Source organism: Pyrus communis, chromosome 1 (assembly GCF_963583255.1).
Source record: "Pyrus communis chromosome 1, drPyrComm1.1, whole genome shotgun sequence".
In the NCBI taxonomy this organism is placed as follows: domain Eukaryota; kingdom Viridiplantae; phylum Streptophyta; class Magnoliopsida; order Rosales; family Rosaceae; genus Pyrus; species Pyrus communis.
In genome coordinates, this window is record NC_084803.1 from 40,974,744 (window position 1) to 40,992,591 (window position 17,848).

The window sequence follows — 17,848 nt, forward strand, 5'->3', positions numbered from 1 at the left end:
AGCAACAAAGTCGAATTTGTCAATCTTCCAAATGAGTTTCATGGCCTCAAAATCGATCAGTCCCAGCACAGCTGAAATAATGATGGAAGCAAGAATGGCGTTGGGGGTGTACTTGAAAATGGGTGTGATGAGTTCCAACGTGAGGAGTACCACCAAAGACATGACGATGTTTGAGACCGCTGTGTGGCAGCCGGCCATGTAATTGACAGCTGAGCGAGAAAAGGAGCCGGTGGCAACATAGCAGGATGTGAATGAACCAATAATGTTCATGGTTCCCATTGCCACCATTTCTTTGTTTCCATCAACCTCATAGTCCTTAATCCCAGCAAACGTTCTCGCGATTGCCACACCTTCCTGCGCGCATTAATTAAAAACATTAACTGTTTAATATAATCAATCAATTAATTAGTCAATCAATAAATTATCCATCCATCGATATTTCAAGATTAATATGTTCGTTTCAGCTGGTTTGGCAAGTACGTAGTGCAAGCTTACCGTCAATGCTACCATACCGGCCACAGAACCAATCCTGAAGCCCTTCATAACATTCTCTCCAGTGAAATAAATTAAATGAGCGGAAGATGGGTTTATGCCGGGCCTTATTTTAGACACCTGAAATAACAAACGTAAACGTCATACGAATTTTCAGTATTATATATGCTTAATTATAATGCAGTACATTCAAATTTACTTACAATTGCAACACCTTTCTTATCTGCACGGGTGATATAAACAAAAAAGGTAGACAGGATAACTGAGATCAAAGGTGCAATTGCAGGCACCCAAAATAGTTTCTTGTTCTTTTTTCCCTACATCAGCATTATCATTAGCAATTTAGCAAGCTCCAATAAATCAATTAATTCAAAATTAATCAATGAATATACAGTTGATTCTCGATTGAGCGGAACTAAATTTATGAGAAGCAATAGGACTTACGATGTACTTCGTCAACAGAAGAAAAACCAAGAAGGAGATTCCTATTAGTATAGTTTGCCAGTTCCACTGCAAAGTTAGACATACAGTTGATAAATTAGATATGAAGAGAAGGCATTCAAGAGGGGAATTCGAACTTGAGACGTATTAATACATTGAAAAGAAGTACCACTAGATGAACTAATAGCTAGTCAGTTAGAAAACAGTATATACTTTATAAACAATATCAATTAAACTCACTCAATCGCTCTTGACACATGTGCATACGATTAGCTTATATATATGGACAGATGGCTGAAAGGATTGAAAAACATTTGTTGGAAAGGTGTAAAATCGGCAGCAAGGATAAGCATTGTAGATTTGGCCTCCCATGTCCGGTTTGGACGCGTGACCTGCCGTTTCGGAGAGAACGGCAAGGTGAACCAAAAAATCATTTTGCCCTAACGTAGGGCCATTTTGGCCTAATTTCTTCATTTACAAACCTAAAACGGGATTTTAAGATTTATGACCTTTTTGGTATTTTGTTGTTTGCTTCTCGTTTTCTATTGTACTCTAGAAATCCTAGGGCTAAGACTATATAAGCAACCGTAGGGGGCTAGGATTGTAATCTTTCCTTATCATTCAACAATAAACTTTGAGGTTTTCTTAGTTTGCTAGTGAATTCTAGCTTAGAGTATTTCGTTCAATTTCCTTGTTCATTATATCGTGCTGCATCAATATATCAGTACCCCATGATGTACTGCAGAAAATACTGAACGCATAACGGAAGCAATGTCAGGTTTCTTGGTAAATATCTTGATGCCAAGTAACCCTTTAAGCTGCTGAAGGGAAATGGTAATGGCAGCTCCACCCATAAATCCAACAATGGAAGCATGAGATAGAAAATCAATCAAGAATCCCAACCTGCACAAAACTATGAATTAATTACTAACTAATATTCATGCATACAACATATATATATATATATATGTGTGTGTGTGTGCGTGTTCTTTTATATAGACAGACATATGATGATGATAATACCTGAGAAATCCTAAAGTAAGTTGTGTGACTCCGGCAAAGAATGTAGCAGTTAACATTAGGCGCAGATAGTCATCTGCATCCGTTTTATAATCAACCTCATTCTGCACCAAACTCCCAAGCAACAGAGACACCACGGCCACCGGTCCAATCGCAATGTCCCTTGAGCTACCCATGAACGCATAAATAAGCGGCGGTACGAAACTACTGTCTACATCACGTACGGATCATGTTATAATCGTGTATATGTATTAACTTATCTATCAAATTTCGGACTTGGCTACGGTACATGCATTAAAGGCCGGTTAAAGAAGAAGATGGAAGACTCACATAAGCCATTCTCACTGGGCAGATTGGCAAGCTTTGCATATCCAAGATCCTGAGGAATACAGAGGCTTGCAATGGTAAGTCCAGCGATGACGTCTGCTCTGAGTTTAGAAAGGTTGTAATCCCTCACCCACCCAAATATCGGGAAGAGAGCTTGAAGACCGAGAACCAACTTCCTCCTCTTTGTTTGGTCTTTGAAAGCACGCAAGGGCTCATCCGAAAAGAATGTTTCCTTCATGATGGCACTGAATTCCTTAAAAAGTTGTGGCTTGGCAGGCTCTCCAACCTTATGAACTTGATATGCCTGCTGCTGCTGCTGCTGCGGCAACACTCCCTCAGCTGAATTAGTTTGTTGGTTCGATGAATGTCCGCTTCTGATGTCCGCCTCATCGTCTTTGATACGCTTACTCATTATACCAAGACCAAACACCCCACTTGTACAATCGAGCTGGCTAACCTGCTACAGTTACACAAACTTATTGTTTTTGAGCTAAACAGGTAATAACATCTTAAAGAACGTACTTCAGTTTCTAAGCAGAAGATAGTTACCACCAAGGGGAAATCAAACAACTCTAAGAGTTCCTGCTTTCAATCATCCGAATTGTCAATAGTTGTTTTCATTCATAGATGGTCCTTACAAAGATTAGACAAATTCAAAACCATTTAGATATTTGATTTAAGTGATTTTTAGCAAGAACGAAAACAAACAGCTTGTTGGAAGGTGAACCGTACAAGGATATCCTCAACTCAAACTCACTATATATAATTACATATACAAGTGTTTAATTCAGTAGCCTTCACCAGAAGTACATGCCAACAAAGCAAGCTGAGCTTGACCACACCTTGACATCACAATCATTCAATTCCTTCACATAATTTTGGTTGTTTAAATACAACGACATATTTACACTATGGAATGGGGAATTTGAGTTGAGACGCACATGCAATGGGTTAGTCAATCATAATCATTTGGTATTTAGCTCACCATTCACAAGAGTAGAACCTAAGATCTTCCCTTATAAGTAGAGAAAAATATCACTAAATCGTAGTACCATACAATCGTCTCTCTCATACTTGCTAGCTGGACTTTGGAACGTACGTTAGACGACAGCCATTCGTGGTGATCTTCTCCGCCACCCAGATTAACGATTAAGCGCGGTGACAATTACAAACAATTACTCCACTATTTAACTTCACTTTCTTTTCAAGATCAACAGTGGAACTATGAAATCATTATAAAGAATGAATAACACTGAAAAACATATAATCAAAATATATCATGTTCCAAATTAGAAATATATATATTGAACAGAGAGTCTAATTAAGCTGTGTAGAGTAGAGTAATTAAGTTGGTACCTTAATAATAAACTTGAATGTGGATCACTGAGAACCTTGAAAGCATTGACGACACTGATCAATCTCTTTGTCTAACTAGTGTGGGCGTGCAATATAATTAATCCAAGGTAATTAAAACAGTTCTGTATCAAAAACAATATGCGTCAGAACCAACGAAGCTAAAGGAAGGAAGATAATAGGATCGGACTATATATGCATCCAAAGACAGTTATTCTGTTTCAAGGTTTGGCAGGCTATTATTGAGCAGCCAAATTCTGACTCAGCTGTTGGACAACGTAGAAGTCATCGCTCTTGTCACTTAAAAATTAAAAAGAATACCAATTATTAATCGTAATATGGCCAAACTCACATGCACTGGTGATACTAACCGAAACACAATAATTATAGTTGCACTCTTGATCCTACTTCGAAAAGTTGTAATCGAATCGAGACAAAGGATAAATATTTCAAATTATATGCGCGTAGGTATACGGCCAAACTTAGATTAGTAAATTACATTCTCTTGTCATTTATGTTTATGTCTATATTGTTATTATCTACAGTTCCAGGCCAAGAAGGGATTAAAACAAAAGCAAAAAAACAAAACGCTATTTTCATATGTGAGCTGTGAGCAGTGAATTAGAAACAACAATAACTTTTGTAACAAGAAACAAAATAACAATAGTTTGATAATGTAACCATTTGTGGATAAACAAATAAATATGGTTACTCTATCATTTAAAGGTAATGCTAGTAAGACCAATTTAATTAAATCTTTAGTCTCCCTAGCACATCTTTATCCTAAATTAATTAAATCTTAACTAGCATGCACATACTCTAGATTTGTGAGAAGTTAAACCGTTTTAAAAAATGGAGAGACCTAAATGGGTTGGGCATTAGTGGGTTTGCCAACTAACCCGACCAATCCAACCAAAATGGTTTGGGTTGCATTGGATTGTACATATCAAAAATTCTTTTCCAATAAATGGGGTGTGATATCCGCACATCTCATTTTACTTCTCACACATTTTTTTAATTTTCGACCGTCGAATCGGATGAATTGAAGAAGATCAACAGACAAAAATTATCAAGAGGTGTGTGAGAAGTAAAATGAGATGTTTGGATAGTACACCCCTATAAATATGACCACATGTTCAATAGGTAAGTTGGTTGGATTGAAGTATTAATAACCCGTAGAATATTCAAATGAAAATTTTTAAGTTTCCATTTAAAGGCAACTTGTTTAGGAGTGCAAATTGGAATTGTGTTTCCAATTTCGCCAGTAAGTTTTAAAATCCGAACTTGAAAATCCAAATCCGACTATTTTCAATCCCATTTTTTTTAGTGTTCCGACTTATTCCGATACAAAAACATCCAAAATGTTCCTTTTTTTTATTTTTTATTTTTTATTTATAGTTAATAACTCATAGAGTCATATTCTATATTTTGTAATTAATTTTTGTATTATACTGTTAGTTTTGGATACATTTTGGTCTTTTTTTTTTTATATATTATTAAACATACGCTTATATATTAAAAAGGATAAGCATACTAGTACATCACAAAGTTAATTGAATTTATACATAAGCATACACTAAATATTAAGAAAGAACAATAAATTGCATGTAGGAAAAAGTTTGAGAATATTCGAAAAATTATAAAATACATAAGCATATAGCAAATTATGTTCTAAAATTTTGGAGATTACTTTGATTCCGAAATTTCTGAATTTGCTAAAAATTGATCTGAATTTAAAAATTGTGATCCGTTCCGATTCAAAATTTTAGGAAAGGAAATTGGAAACGGTGTTTTCGATCCAATCCTTCCAAAAAAACACCCCTAAACTTATTTGTAGAATTTTCAAAGGGTAACTTTAATATTGTTAGGTTGAAAATTTCGAACTTAATTTACTGTAACTTGAAAGTGATTTTCCAAAAACCAAATGCCCAACTCATTTGAGTGAGAATAAATGTCATTTGAAGACAATGGTCTATCACAATATTAACCTTTACAAACTCAAATTTAGGAAATACTGACGTCTATAAGTGCCTTTTTGTTTGAATTGAGATCTTTAGTTTTTACATATTTAGTTATTAAACTTTTGATCATGTATCTTATCGTCATTTATATTGTTTATATTGTAAGCCGGTACACCCTTAAATTTTTTTTTGTCATAACATGGTTAAGAAATAACGAAATAATATAAATTCAATTGTGCTTCGATTGTCAAACCATGATACATCACCATCACTTTCAATTTGTGACCAGGGAAATTAAAGGAAGAATGGAAAAATAAACATGTCAATATCAATGGGGCCATAGCTCACATGATCAAATTAGCACCCACATTTACCTCTTTTTATTTTTTGGAAGGACATACCTCTTGGAGTAGTTACCCTAAACAGAAGGTACAAATACCTATTAAAATTGACCAACTTTTCCCACCATATGGGGTAACCCTTGAATGGATTCAAGAGGCTAATAACTCTGCCTTCTTCACTTTTGAAATGCTCTCCACTACTCCAACTGCTGAAACGTGTCCCCTAACAGTTACCATCTTTGTCTCCAGGTCAATACTGAAAGATGTAACCCCTGGTAAATATACAAAATCCCAAAAATATTTAATTTCCTGAAAATGTTAATTAATTGCAAGCATAAATGGATAAAACAAACAGGAAATGATAATAAAACAAAAAGTGTTTAGCGAGAAATACACAGTAAACCGACTTTGGGAGATTTTGGTGTAATTTTTCAAACTTATGAAAATTTTGAGAAAACACGATAAATTTTAAAGGACGGGAACATCTTAACTCTTAAAAATAAGATTGGTGCCTCCTTTAAAAGACATATATAGTGAACCGAACCTTCTAAGTTCTAAGAGAAAATTAAATAGAATCAAGGACCCTAAGAAGAAAAAGCCTAGAAAATATTAATGTGATATTCATAGTCATATAAAATATTAAAACGTACCTTCCATCTTAGAGAGATGTTTCTTCAGTTTACCAGCACATCCTTGGCAATGAATGGAAACTCTCATAACCACCACCTGCATATATATGTAACCAACTCATTACACTGCATTGACCTTTAAGTTAAGAATATTTCTTTCTTTTGAGTTATTATGCCAGATCATTCACTCAAGACCTTTGATCTCTACTCGACCGGATGAAAAAAAATGAGATCACTTCATATGGACTTGTTGAGAATGATTCCAATTCAACCCGATCCATTCGTTCATAGAACTTTTTACTTGATCGCAAACATTTCTAAAACACTTCTAACAGAGAGATATATAGTCAATTTTGGAAGAACTTAATTATTTCTTATAATTTTTTTTACGGGTGGATATAAGGGTAAAACTTGTTTGACTATTGATTTACTTTTTGTTTTGTTTTGTTTTTCTAGGCAGAAAGGAAAGTAATTACGTTGAAGTCGGCAATATAAATCAAGATTTGAGAGAGACGGACCAAGTGAAACTATTCATTATATATTGTAATTTATGTTGACAAATTTCCTAGATGATATTCTTTTACTCTTCAGTAGCATACTATCCAGAAAATATAGTATAGTTACTCAAAAAACAAAAGAAGGAAAATAGTGTTATTGTGGAGGGCCTGGCCTTTCAGGCTATATATGGCTGCTTTCAATTGAGTACTGGTTCAACTGATCGATTGAGGTCTGGGATAAGGGGATTTGAGAATTTTTGCTTAGGATTAGACTGACGTTGATCATTCATATAAACATTTGAGAAAATTTTGTTCCATCTAACACACTACAGTTGGAAAAAAATATTAAAAGTTGATGACGAAGTTTGCAAATAAATATGTATTTTTACCTGGAAAACATTGTCCGCGGATGGCGACGGTGGTAGTAAATCTGGATCAGATGATGGTAGTTTTCCAATCGACTTTGACATTGGCTGCTGATCATGGTGGTTAAGAATACTGCTAGTGGTAGTGCTTCGCCTGCGACTGTGAGAGTAGGACGTCTCATGGCCATGAACTGGAGGAGGAGGAGTGTTGAGGAGCCTGGAGTAGTAGTATTGACCACCGCCGCCGCCATCACCAGCGTTATTTGTACTAGTTGATCTTCTCATCATCATGTAATGCCCATGTCCAGCATTGTGATTGTGGCGGACAGTGGTAGCTGCAGCTGGTCTTGTCGGCGGCACAATAACGGAGCGAGCATCAGTCATACACACCGCAGTTGCTACCTGAGACTGGCACATGAACCCTCTCATCATCATCTTCTTCTTCATCTTCTCCTTAGTACCGCTGCGGCTTTTCATGTTCATGATATATAATTGGTCACTAATTAGCAGGAGGGAGGGAGGGAGGGAGGGAGGTTGGGAGATAGAGTGAGAGTGTATGTTACTAGTTATGCAAACGCTAGCGGTGAATAATATAGATAGGAGATGAGCAAAGGAATGAGAACAACTTATATAACATGAGTACAACATCAAGTGGTGTTATGTGTCAATAAAATAAAGATATGTGGACAAAACTTACATGCGTCTTTTATTTTTATGTCAAATGATGCTTTACTATTGATGAAATACTCGTGCTATGTAAGTAATTCTTGGCAGGAAAATAAGAATAGGGATGATGAGAAGGAGAGAGTACTGAACATGCTGTCTTTATGACTTAGCTAACAGAGTTTGGCAGGCATTGCACTGCAACTGGCTCTGCCAGACAGTTAATTTTATTTCTAGTACTAGCCTTCTTCACCATCCTGTCTTTTTCTCTGTTTAATGTACTTCACAAATTCACCATTTATCTTCAGTTGTATTACCTAGTTGACTACTCCTGCATCGACCCACACATCACATATGCATATATGCAATGTTCCTTTTCCTTTCTGAGTAAATGTACCACATCCTTACTAATGCTACCTGCAGCAAAAACCAGAATAGGACTAGATTGATGATTAGATATATTGAATGGAAAGCTAAGCTAGTTATATGGTGCTTTCTGGTATAATATACTTATTTAATCGTTTTAGATATTAATATTGGATTTTTAAACAGATTGTTAAAAAAACGGGCATCATAGAAAATGTTGACCCTAGTATGTATCGTTCTCTTCTTTACTTCCTAATATGTTGAATTATTCAATTAATCTACTACATTGAGAACACATCATCACTATTCGAAAGGACTATAATTACTTGGGGTAATATATAGAGTTCAAATGTTCTCAGGCTAATGAAGTAAATTTAGGCCTTATATATATGTTAAAGCATATTGTAGTAACTCTAGCAGGTTAGAGTTTTATCATGTCTAATAGGTGCAATATTTACAGACTTATGAGACTATATATAGGTGGTCCCTCCTCTCTCTAAAAGACAAGTTTAAGTTCTGTCAGTGATTACTGAAAGCATAAGGATACAGTTTTGTGGGAGTAGGACAATCTTCTGGTGCCCGCAATCATATCTTCATCTTCATTGTATGTGTGAATTGATTTAGTATGTAATTAATATTAGTTTTAGATCCTTAATTTTATATCTGGTATCAAAGCATCATAATTTTTTTATGAAAAAAATTTAAGATTACTATAAGGACACGTCTTTAATGTTTTATAAAAAGATTTTTGAAGAACAACTTTGTAAAATGAATAGGACAAATAAAATTTAGCATTTTTATGATACAAATTATTTATGGTGTTGCAGTACTATTAGATTATGAATGTGATTGTGTAAATCCTAACATATTTAGGATATCATTATGAGATTTTACCATATCTCTTAGACTAGAGATTATCCTATTAAAGTTGTAATCCTATTAGGGTAAATCCATCTCTAACTGAAGGGTTCAGAGGGCCGAAAATAACCCTAAAACCATCTCTAACCGAGGGTCAGGCCAAACGGCTCATGGACCTCATTGGACCAAAAAGGGCCAAGGGGCCAACCGACCGGTCCAAATGAACCAGCCAGCAGGCCCCGGGCTGGGTTGAAATTCAAAAAGCAACGGTCAACTAGTTGACAACGTTATTTTATATTTTATTTACAAAATTTGTTTAATTATAGGCCCAGAAAGTATGTTTGGGTGTTCTTTTTATAGGCTTTAGAGCTTACTCAAATCCCTTCCACAATCGATGTGGGACTTCCACCCACTTCCCTTTTTTAGATGGCCTAGGGAATTTATCTTCCCTATTACTATAAATAAAGGCACAATGAGTGGAATAACACACACCTCACAATTACACATCTCTCTCTTCTCTCTCTATGTGCCGCACCCCCTCTCTTTGGCCTCCATAATTGTTCAGTAAATTATGTCGACAACATGTTATCAGCACGTTCTTGATGTTGCGCTAAAGAGAGTTTGTTCTTTAATCATGAGTGTATTACGTTTTAATCATTCTTTTTATGATTATTTTTTTTATTTATTGAATTGATCTACTTGTTATTGATTAAAATTAATTTTTTCTTTGTTGAACGTGATACAATGCATTAGAGATGCAATTCCAGCTTTCTGAGAATGATCTTCTACAAATTCAAAGGCCAAATTGTTTTTTTGCCAACTAGGTTCTTTTAAAATAAATTAAGATATTTTAAATGACCGTGAAGCATGAAAATATTCCCCATAATGCATGAACCCCCTGCATTTAGATTTACCTTCCAATATATATATATATATATATTGTACATGTTTCATATATTTGTTAATATATATATATATATATATATATATATATAGACACACACACGTTTTATGCATTACGTAATTTTTTATTATGTGGAATTTGTGAGTCAAAGAATTAAAAGAAATTAGAAGCAATTAGTGTTTTCAAACCCTTAGGAATTTTGGAAAAAAAAAGAAAAGAAAAGTAAAATTTAAAGTTGGAAAATATGCGGCTGAGCCGTGCCACCAAGCCGACCTGATGCTAAAACCGAGCACGTAGCTCGAGGCTTGGGTGCTGGAACGACGTCGTACTGACATCCTTGTGAGCCAACAGCACTTTGGGCTTTGCTTCATATGTAAACCAGGCCCTCGACCTTCGTTTTGAAATTTGCTGGGCTTGCATACCAGCAATTTGTTTGATGGGCCTCTTCCTCACTCCATCTCGTTCCAGACCAAACCAACACGTGTTGGGCTTGTCCAATGCCTTCAACTCGCTAGCCAGTAAGCATAACTTGATGAGCTTGTCTCGCATCCCATCCCAAAAGCCAGCGCATTGCTGGGCTTTTCACATACCAACCCATCTGCCAACCGCTGACTGGGCTTACATTTGCAACCGCCGTGTTTTCAACTGCAAACTTGTTGCTTGCTTTTTACCCTGGGATGCACATCAGCCTTTCCCAAGCCCATTAGCAGCAAAAAAAATTATGCTTTGATAGGTTATTTACCTCGGCCTACTGCCATCTGCAGTCGTGTCCTCAAGCCCAATGACCTGAAATTTTTGTATTTGTTGCAGGACGGTGTGTTATAGCTAGCCCATATGTGTTAGGCTGCATTTTTTTTTTCGACTAATGCCATATTTTGGCATCCCCCTCTTCTTAACCATACCTAAATATTTTTGGGACGTTTTTGGTTAAAGCTGTACTAGGCTATAATTCACTTGTCACCTAGTCCGCCGCCAATCGAAGCTAATATGACCTGAATGTCATTATTTTGCTTCCACGATTGTCCCCGTATGATCCTGATCTGTTGAATTAAGTAAAAGTGATTAGCATTCCATTAATCTAACAAGACATCCAAAATTATTGGCCTGAAGCCTACTTTTGGACATTAACGATTCAATAATTTATTTCTCTTCTTTGAACCGTTGACATCCTTTTGTAGTCCCGAAACATTCACACCTAAGTTCCCAAAACAACTCAAATCCACTACACTTAAATCAACATATTGCATTTTGTGTTCTTGTAGGAACCTCCATTTTATGAATTAAGCGTTCATAAACTAAATTGAATATGTAGTTTCGAATTTAGTGCCTTTAAAACCCGAAGTTTTCATAAAACAAAATAGCCATGAAAACTCAACGTTTTTCATGCAAACTATCTTAGAACCCGAATGTTCTAACTTTGTCGAAAGCATACCGTGCTTACGTCCATGAATGAGTTCAATTTTGAAGTTTATAAATCCGATTGAATTTTGACTAGAGAATACTTTTCTTGTCCTTTCATGTTTCTAACTCACTCCTGAAGCAGCAATATAGAAAGTAGAAGTTTACCAAATTCACGTATCTGATTACTACCACATATGTGAGAATAGTATAGACTCAGCTTCGGCTGGAGTCTACTAAACGGTGGACCCAGTTTCGGTTTAGTCTCACCGAATGGTATCGCTTTGCTTCGACAAACGTTTACCAAACAGACCCCTTCAGCTTAGGCTGAGGCCTACTGAACCCAAGTATGGGTTTGTCTGTCTCTTTCTCACCTATTTTAAGGTTTGTTTTTACAACATATGGTAGAATCAGGGTCTGTCAAGGTGTGGCATCATGCTCGAAGCATGATCCTTGGCACATAAAACCTAAAACTTCAAGAATAAGGGATATTGTACCCGAACCTCAACTGTGCAGGTTTTACTTCCATTTTGATGGAAGATATCATTGATTATGCACATGTTCGTGCCTTTACCAATGTCGTTGAGGAGTACCATTCTCGTAGTCAATATGTGAGACTAATTTTGCTCCACCAAACACTGTTGGAAAAGCAGAATTTTGACATGAATGGCCATGTTGACCGAATCCACCTTTGTTCTGACGATGTTTTGGTCTACTAGTCGAACAACACCCCGAATGTGTTACCTTTTGAGTATACCTATGATCTTCCATACACCATATGCAAATGAGACCTTTGAAGAGGTATGGAATCCAAAGTTCCAAATATGAGTTCAACTTTGCGCTTTGTTGTCTTAGCTCATTGGGTTAGAAAAGACATCTCCTTTGTTATTGATCTGTTAGTAAAGATGCAGCATCGCGCCTACACTCATCCACTGAATTGGTATTAAAGACATTTTTCACTACCCTGAAAGGTACTATAGATTTGGGCTAATCCCAACGCATCCCGAATGGATATGACTTTCTTGATCCTCGGAATGATGCTTGCCTTGTTGTTATGTTGACGTTATGTTGACACTGGTTACTTATCAAACCCGCACAAGACACATCCCCAAAATGGTTGTCTTTACCATTAAGGATATCGCAATACCTTGGAGGTCCACGAGATGACCTTAGTTGTGAAATCTTTGACTCCAAGACCCACCTTACTTCACTACGCAACACGTGAAGCATGATTGAGATATCTTGTTGAGCATATTCGAAGTACATGTTGTTTTCATCCATCGATAAGTGCTGGCAACGATCCAAGAAGATTATGATGCATGTATCAACCCGGCCAAGATATGATACATCAACGAAGTCTACGCCAAGACATATTGCATCTACATCAACCAAGCATCAGGAGATTGAAGTCATGCAAGCTGACCTCATACAACCTTGGCGACCTCTACACAACGTCACTGCTGAAGTCAACCTTCCAGAAGTTTGTCCGAGGAATTGGTATGCCTAACTATTCATATGAAATGTTTGTAGTTCTCATTTGGAAGTTTTGTCAAACTCAGGAGAAGTATCCAGAAGTATACTCTCTTGATCTTAATGTACTATTTTTTCCTATAATTAGGAGCATTTTTCCCACTGGGTTTTTGCTACCTAACTAGGTTTTGACGAAGCACCCATCTTGGGCTAATCATACTCTTGTGAGCTCTTCTACTTGCGTTTAGAAGACGTATAATTTTGACTTAATGCAACTTCTCACTTTTCTCCTTAGTCTATAGGTTTTTCTCCCATCTTGGGTTTTACCATATCGAGGTTTTATGAGTTTTACCTTTTATGTATTCTTCCGTTGATTTAAGACTAACATTCGCTCATTGTACCAACAACTTCATCAACTATACTTACTTCATCGTTGAAGACCTGATTCGACATTTGTTTGAGTATTTACACACTCAAGGGGAGTGTTACAGTCCTATTAGATTAAGAATGTGATTGTGTAAATCTTAACATATCTAGAATATCCTTATGGGATTCTATCATATCTCTTAGACTATATATTATTCTATTAGAGTTGTAATCCTATTGGGGTAAGGAATTTACCTTCCCTACTACTATAAATAAAGGCACAACGGGATGGAATAACACACATCTCATAATTACACCTCTCTCTCTTCTCTCTTTATGTGCCGCACCCCCTCTCTCTGACCTCCATAATTGTTCAGTAAATTATGCCTACAACATATAATAGTTTAATTTGAGAATAATTTTATGAGAAAGTAAACATTAAAAATGTGTCTAGTACGAAAATTTGAAATGGAAAAAATTACAGATTCTATGATGGTGTTAACAAGCGTCATGAAGGGAAGATGATACATGTTTTATGTTTCATGTATAGTAAATCTGTAGAAGTGGTTGGTTGTAACCTTTTTTGTAATATAAATTTTAGCATAGACGTGGTTGGTGGTTGTGGGTAGTGGTGACACTGGTTGGTGCGGGTTTTTTGGTTACAACAGTTTGGGATAGGGGGAGCAATTACTGGTGGTGGGAGTGATGGCTGCGAAGATGGTGGCGCGGGGGAGGGGAGAGGGGGAGAGGGTGCTAGGGAGACGGTGGGAGTGATTATGGCAGAGATACACACATGAATGATAGGTGATGAAAGAACGTTGTGGTAAAACAAATACATAGAGTTAACTAGAACTCGTGCACATAAGATTAGATATTTGAATGAAAACCTAGTTACAACACTAGTTCACAAGTGAACTAAGCGATTAAATAACTAAATAACAATAAAAGAGTTTGGATCAGTGTGTGATAGAGGAGACGGTGGAAGTGGTGGCGGCAATGTGGTGAAAATGGCGGCAAGGTTGAGATGGTGGTGGGCGGTGGTAGCAATGGTGTGGGGTGAAGGAGATATGGTGACTGTGGTAGTGAGGATTGTGACAATGATGGTTGGGGAATAACTAGGATAACAATTGAAAGGTGGTCGTGCCGTACATGATTTTATTTTTTTCATTTTCTAACTTTGTTCTATACATAAATTATATTGTGGTTATTAAGTTGGAGACGATGTCGGTGATGTAAGTGGTGGATCATGATAAACCTAAAAATTTATCAATATTTTCCCCTTTATCGCTTAAGTTGTAAGAGATTTTCACAAGCTCTTTAGACTACTTTATGGAGTTTTCTAGAGGGAGATGTCTCTAACATTTCAATTTGTAAAAAACACAAAAAATGAATAGATGGGTGCATGATAACATTTTTAGAGTACCAATAACAACTGCTTTGTGTACATAAATTTGGATAATAGTTGCATTCACCTCTTAGGGGATGAACTCATTCTTCATTGTAGAAGCTTTATCATTGGAACCGTTTAATTCTTTATCTTCATTTAAAGATCATTCTTACAAAAAACCTTTCGAATATGATAACTTTTAGTCATCCAAATAAATCAACAATATATATACCACGTAGCGTATTCACAATGTACCATTGATTTATTTTATATATTTGCACAGTTAAACTGATTCAAATGATGTTTTGTACAAATGATCTAAAAACGAAGATTAAGAGATTAAACAATTTTGATTATGAAAGTTTTACGATAAAGATACATTATAAGTAGGTGGATTAAGAGTGAATCTGTGAATGTCTTTTATCAGCAGATCATTTCCTAACCTGAGTAGCAAGACTAATGAAGTCGGAGATATAAGTTAAGACGTGGACTGCGTTGCAGGGAATCGGACGACTTTGGTAGCGCACGCAACGCAAACAAAGAGACAAAAAAAGCAATCAGAAGAGGAGAAGAAACTGAGGGATTTCAACGACTTTTGCTTCAGCTCACTATTAAGCTTGGATTGGAGAGCATCCAGATTCCATTTCCCAGGTGATCCAACGCTCTCGATTCCCTTTCTCCTGTTTATTTATTTATTTTAATTATTCGATTTATCTGTTAATTTGCTTCCAATTGTGTTGATTAATTGTGTAGAATGATTGAATTTTGATTCCAATTGCATCAAATTTCTTTTAGTTTACTTGGTGGCCCAGAAAAATTGAGGCAAACAAATAAGATAGTGAATTTGTTTTGTGAGTTTTGGACTCTTTTATTTGTATGTTTCTTTCATATTTCCTAAATGGCACCCATTTCAGTTTGATAATTTGATCTTATGAACCATTTTTCGGCATGAACATCTTAGCAACCATTGTTATCTGAATTATATCTAAAATCCATTGAGCTAACCTGTATGGTGGATGAAGGATGGCAGCAGTTATTATATTTGGTGTCTTGAATTCAAGGTAGCAATTTAGTGGACTTATGATAACTTTAGGGTTTTCAGTTTTCATTTGATCCGCATTGCATTCTGTCACTTATGATAATTGGCATTCGGTATTGATTCTTGATTTCTCATGCCAAAGTTTATTTGGCATTCTAGGATTCATACAGCCGACCTCACTTAGTTGGATAAGGCTTTGTTGTTGTTGTATTTATTCGGCGTGCTTGTAGTTGTAGATATATAGGATGTTACAACTGTGATTGAAGAGGTTGAAGGAAGATATACCCAATGGGGGCTATATTGAGCTTGAATCATTCCAGGACTAGGGTCAGTGAACCTTCTCAAGATTTGCCGAGTGCATCATGCAAGAGGATGAAGTTGTCTCCAAGCTTTTGTGACGAAAACCCAAGATTGATTCCCTGCATTCCTGACGAGATATCTATTCAGATTCTTGCCAGAATTCCTAGGATCCACTATTTGAAGCTCAAGTCTGTTTCACGGACCTGGAAAGCCACCATTACGAGTCCTGAACTTTTTTCTTTGAGAAAAGAACTAGGAACAACGGAGGAATGGCTCTACATGTTAACAAAGGTCCAAAGTGATAAGCTCGTATGGTGTGCTCTGGATCCTTTGGCCGGAAAATGGCAAAGGTTGCCATCTATGCCTAATGTTACTCCGGAAGAAGAATCTAGGAAGGGTTTAACTGGCCAGAGAACGTGGAACATGGCAGGCTCCAGTATCAGAATTGCGGATGTCATCATGGGTTGGCTTGGGAGGAAGGATTCACTGGATCGAATGCCTTTTTGTGGTTGCTCTATTGGGGCTATTGATGGTTGCCTCTATGTGCTAGGGGGATTTTCAAAGGCTTCGGCTTTGAGATGCACATGGCAGTACAATCCAGTTAAAAATACTTGGAGTGAATCAAGTCCAATGTCTATTGGTAGAGCTTATTGTAAGACCGGCATCTTAAACGATAAGCTTTATGTTGTTGGAGGTGTTACAAGGGGTCACGGTGGATTGATCCCTCTTCAATCAGCTGAAGTATTTGATCCAAAAACAGGTGTGTGGTCCCAATTACCAAGCATGCCTTTTACGAAAGCTCAGGCGTTACCAACTGCATTTTTGGCTGATCTGCTGAAGCCTATTGCTACCGGAATGACTTCATACAGGGGAAGGTTGTTCGTTCCACAGAGTTTGTACTGCTGGCCCTTTTTTGTTGATGTTGGAGGAGAGGTTTATGATCCAGAGGCAAATTCATGGGTTGAAATGCCAACTGGCATGGGAGAGGGTTGGCCTGCAAGGCAGGCAGGGACGAAAATGAGTGTCACAGTTGATGGCGAATTGTATGCATTGGATCCTTCTAGTTCTCTTGACAGTGCAAAGATCAAGGTATACGATTACCAAGCTGATGCCTGGAAAGTTGTTGCAGAAGATGTTCCAATTCGTGACTTCACTGAATCAGAGTCTCCCTATTTGCTTGCTGGTTTGCTGGGGAAGCTTCATGTGATCACAAGGGATGCAAATAACAACATTGCTGTTCTGCAGGCTTCTGTGCCGGACCATTTTGCGTCGATCTCAATAGCTTCATCCTCATCACTCAATGACCCCCATGAAGATGTTGAACGACCAGCAGAATCAGAACGAGATCTTTGGAAAGTAATTGCCACAAGGAGTGCACGGGCTGCTGAACTGGTTAGCTGTCTAGTCCTTGATGTTTGATGTTCTGCATTCCCTTAAGATTTTGAGTATAGCTCAAAACTTGAAAAAAATTTCGGTTGATGTGATTGCTATTAGTTATTATACCCTTTTTTCTGTCAAAGTTTGAGACTTTTATCAGTGCATTGTGATAGCTCTTTACTGGATATAATCATTCTATATTGACTGTTGTGTTTAAAAGAAGCAAAATTATAAAGGTTGAGGATATATTGTATGTAAGACCTGGTGTCTCAAGCTATTTTCTTTCCCGTTTGA

The 17,848-nt window shown here is 36.8% G+C and overlaps 3 protein-coding genes across 7 annotated transcripts in view; 1 reads left to right on the forward strand and 2 right to left on the reverse strand.

Annotated features, from left to right (window-relative positions):
• The window catches only part of LOC137718012 (sulfate transporter 1.2-like), a 10,297-nt gene extending 7,605 nt beyond the window's left edge, over window positions 1-2,692 (reverse strand). Inside the window, exons 1-7 of one of the 2 annotated variants that reach the window (XM_068457543.1) lie at window positions 2,284-2,533; window positions 1,957-2,164; window positions 1,662-1,836; window positions 937-1,002; window positions 696-809; window positions 496-612; window positions 1-354 (exon numbers count right to left, since the gene is read on the reverse strand). The exon at window positions 1-354 is cut by the window's left edge and continues 251 nt beyond it. In XM_068457543.1, coding sequence (XP_068313644.1) covers window positions 1-354; window positions 496-612; window positions 696-809; window positions 937-1,002; window positions 1,662-1,836; window positions 1,957-2,164; window positions 2,284-2,518 — 1,269 coding nt within the window. In that variant the 5' untranslated portion in view covers window positions 2,519-2,533. Of the gene's footprint in view, window positions 355-495; window positions 613-695; window positions 810-936; window positions 1,003-1,661; window positions 1,837-1,956; window positions 2,165-2,283 lie in introns of both variants that reach the window. The other variant, XM_068457539.1, reaches the window with a different exon arrangement.
• Window positions 2,693-6,085: 3,393 nt separating this feature from the next.
• On the reverse strand, window positions 6,086-7,909 carry LOC137732691 (protein SODIUM POTASSIUM ROOT DEFECTIVE 1-like). Its single transcript, XM_068471985.1, has 3 exons — window positions 7,451-7,909; window positions 6,586-6,661; window positions 6,086-6,207 (listed from the first exon to the last, which is right to left on the reverse strand). Exons 1-3 carry the CDS (start codon window positions 7,907-7,909, stop codon window positions 6,086-6,088), a joined length of 657 nt encoding a protein of 218 aa, XP_068328086.1.
• A 7,369-nt stretch (window positions 7,910-15,278) lies between these two features.
• LOC137710971 (F-box/kelch-repeat protein At1g22040-like) lies at window positions 15,279-17,812 on the forward strand. 4 transcript variants are annotated; one of them, XM_068450177.1, is made up of 2 exons: window positions 15,279-15,489; window positions 16,020-17,812. In XM_068450177.1, the coding sequence occupies exon 2, from the start codon at window positions 16,166-16,168 to the stop codon at window positions 17,594-17,596; it is 1,431 nt and encodes a 476-aa protein (XP_068306278.1). In that variant the 5' UTR covers window positions 15,279-15,489; window positions 16,020-16,165; the 3' UTR covers window positions 17,597-17,812. The 4 variants fall into 4 exon arrangements, with proteins under 4 accessions (XP_068306278.1, XP_068306262.1, XP_068306254.1 ...); XM_068450161.1 differs by having other exon boundaries at window positions 16,037-17,812; XM_068450153.1 differs by having other exon boundaries at window positions 16,108-17,812.
• Window positions 17,813-17,848: the final 36 nt, after the last annotated feature.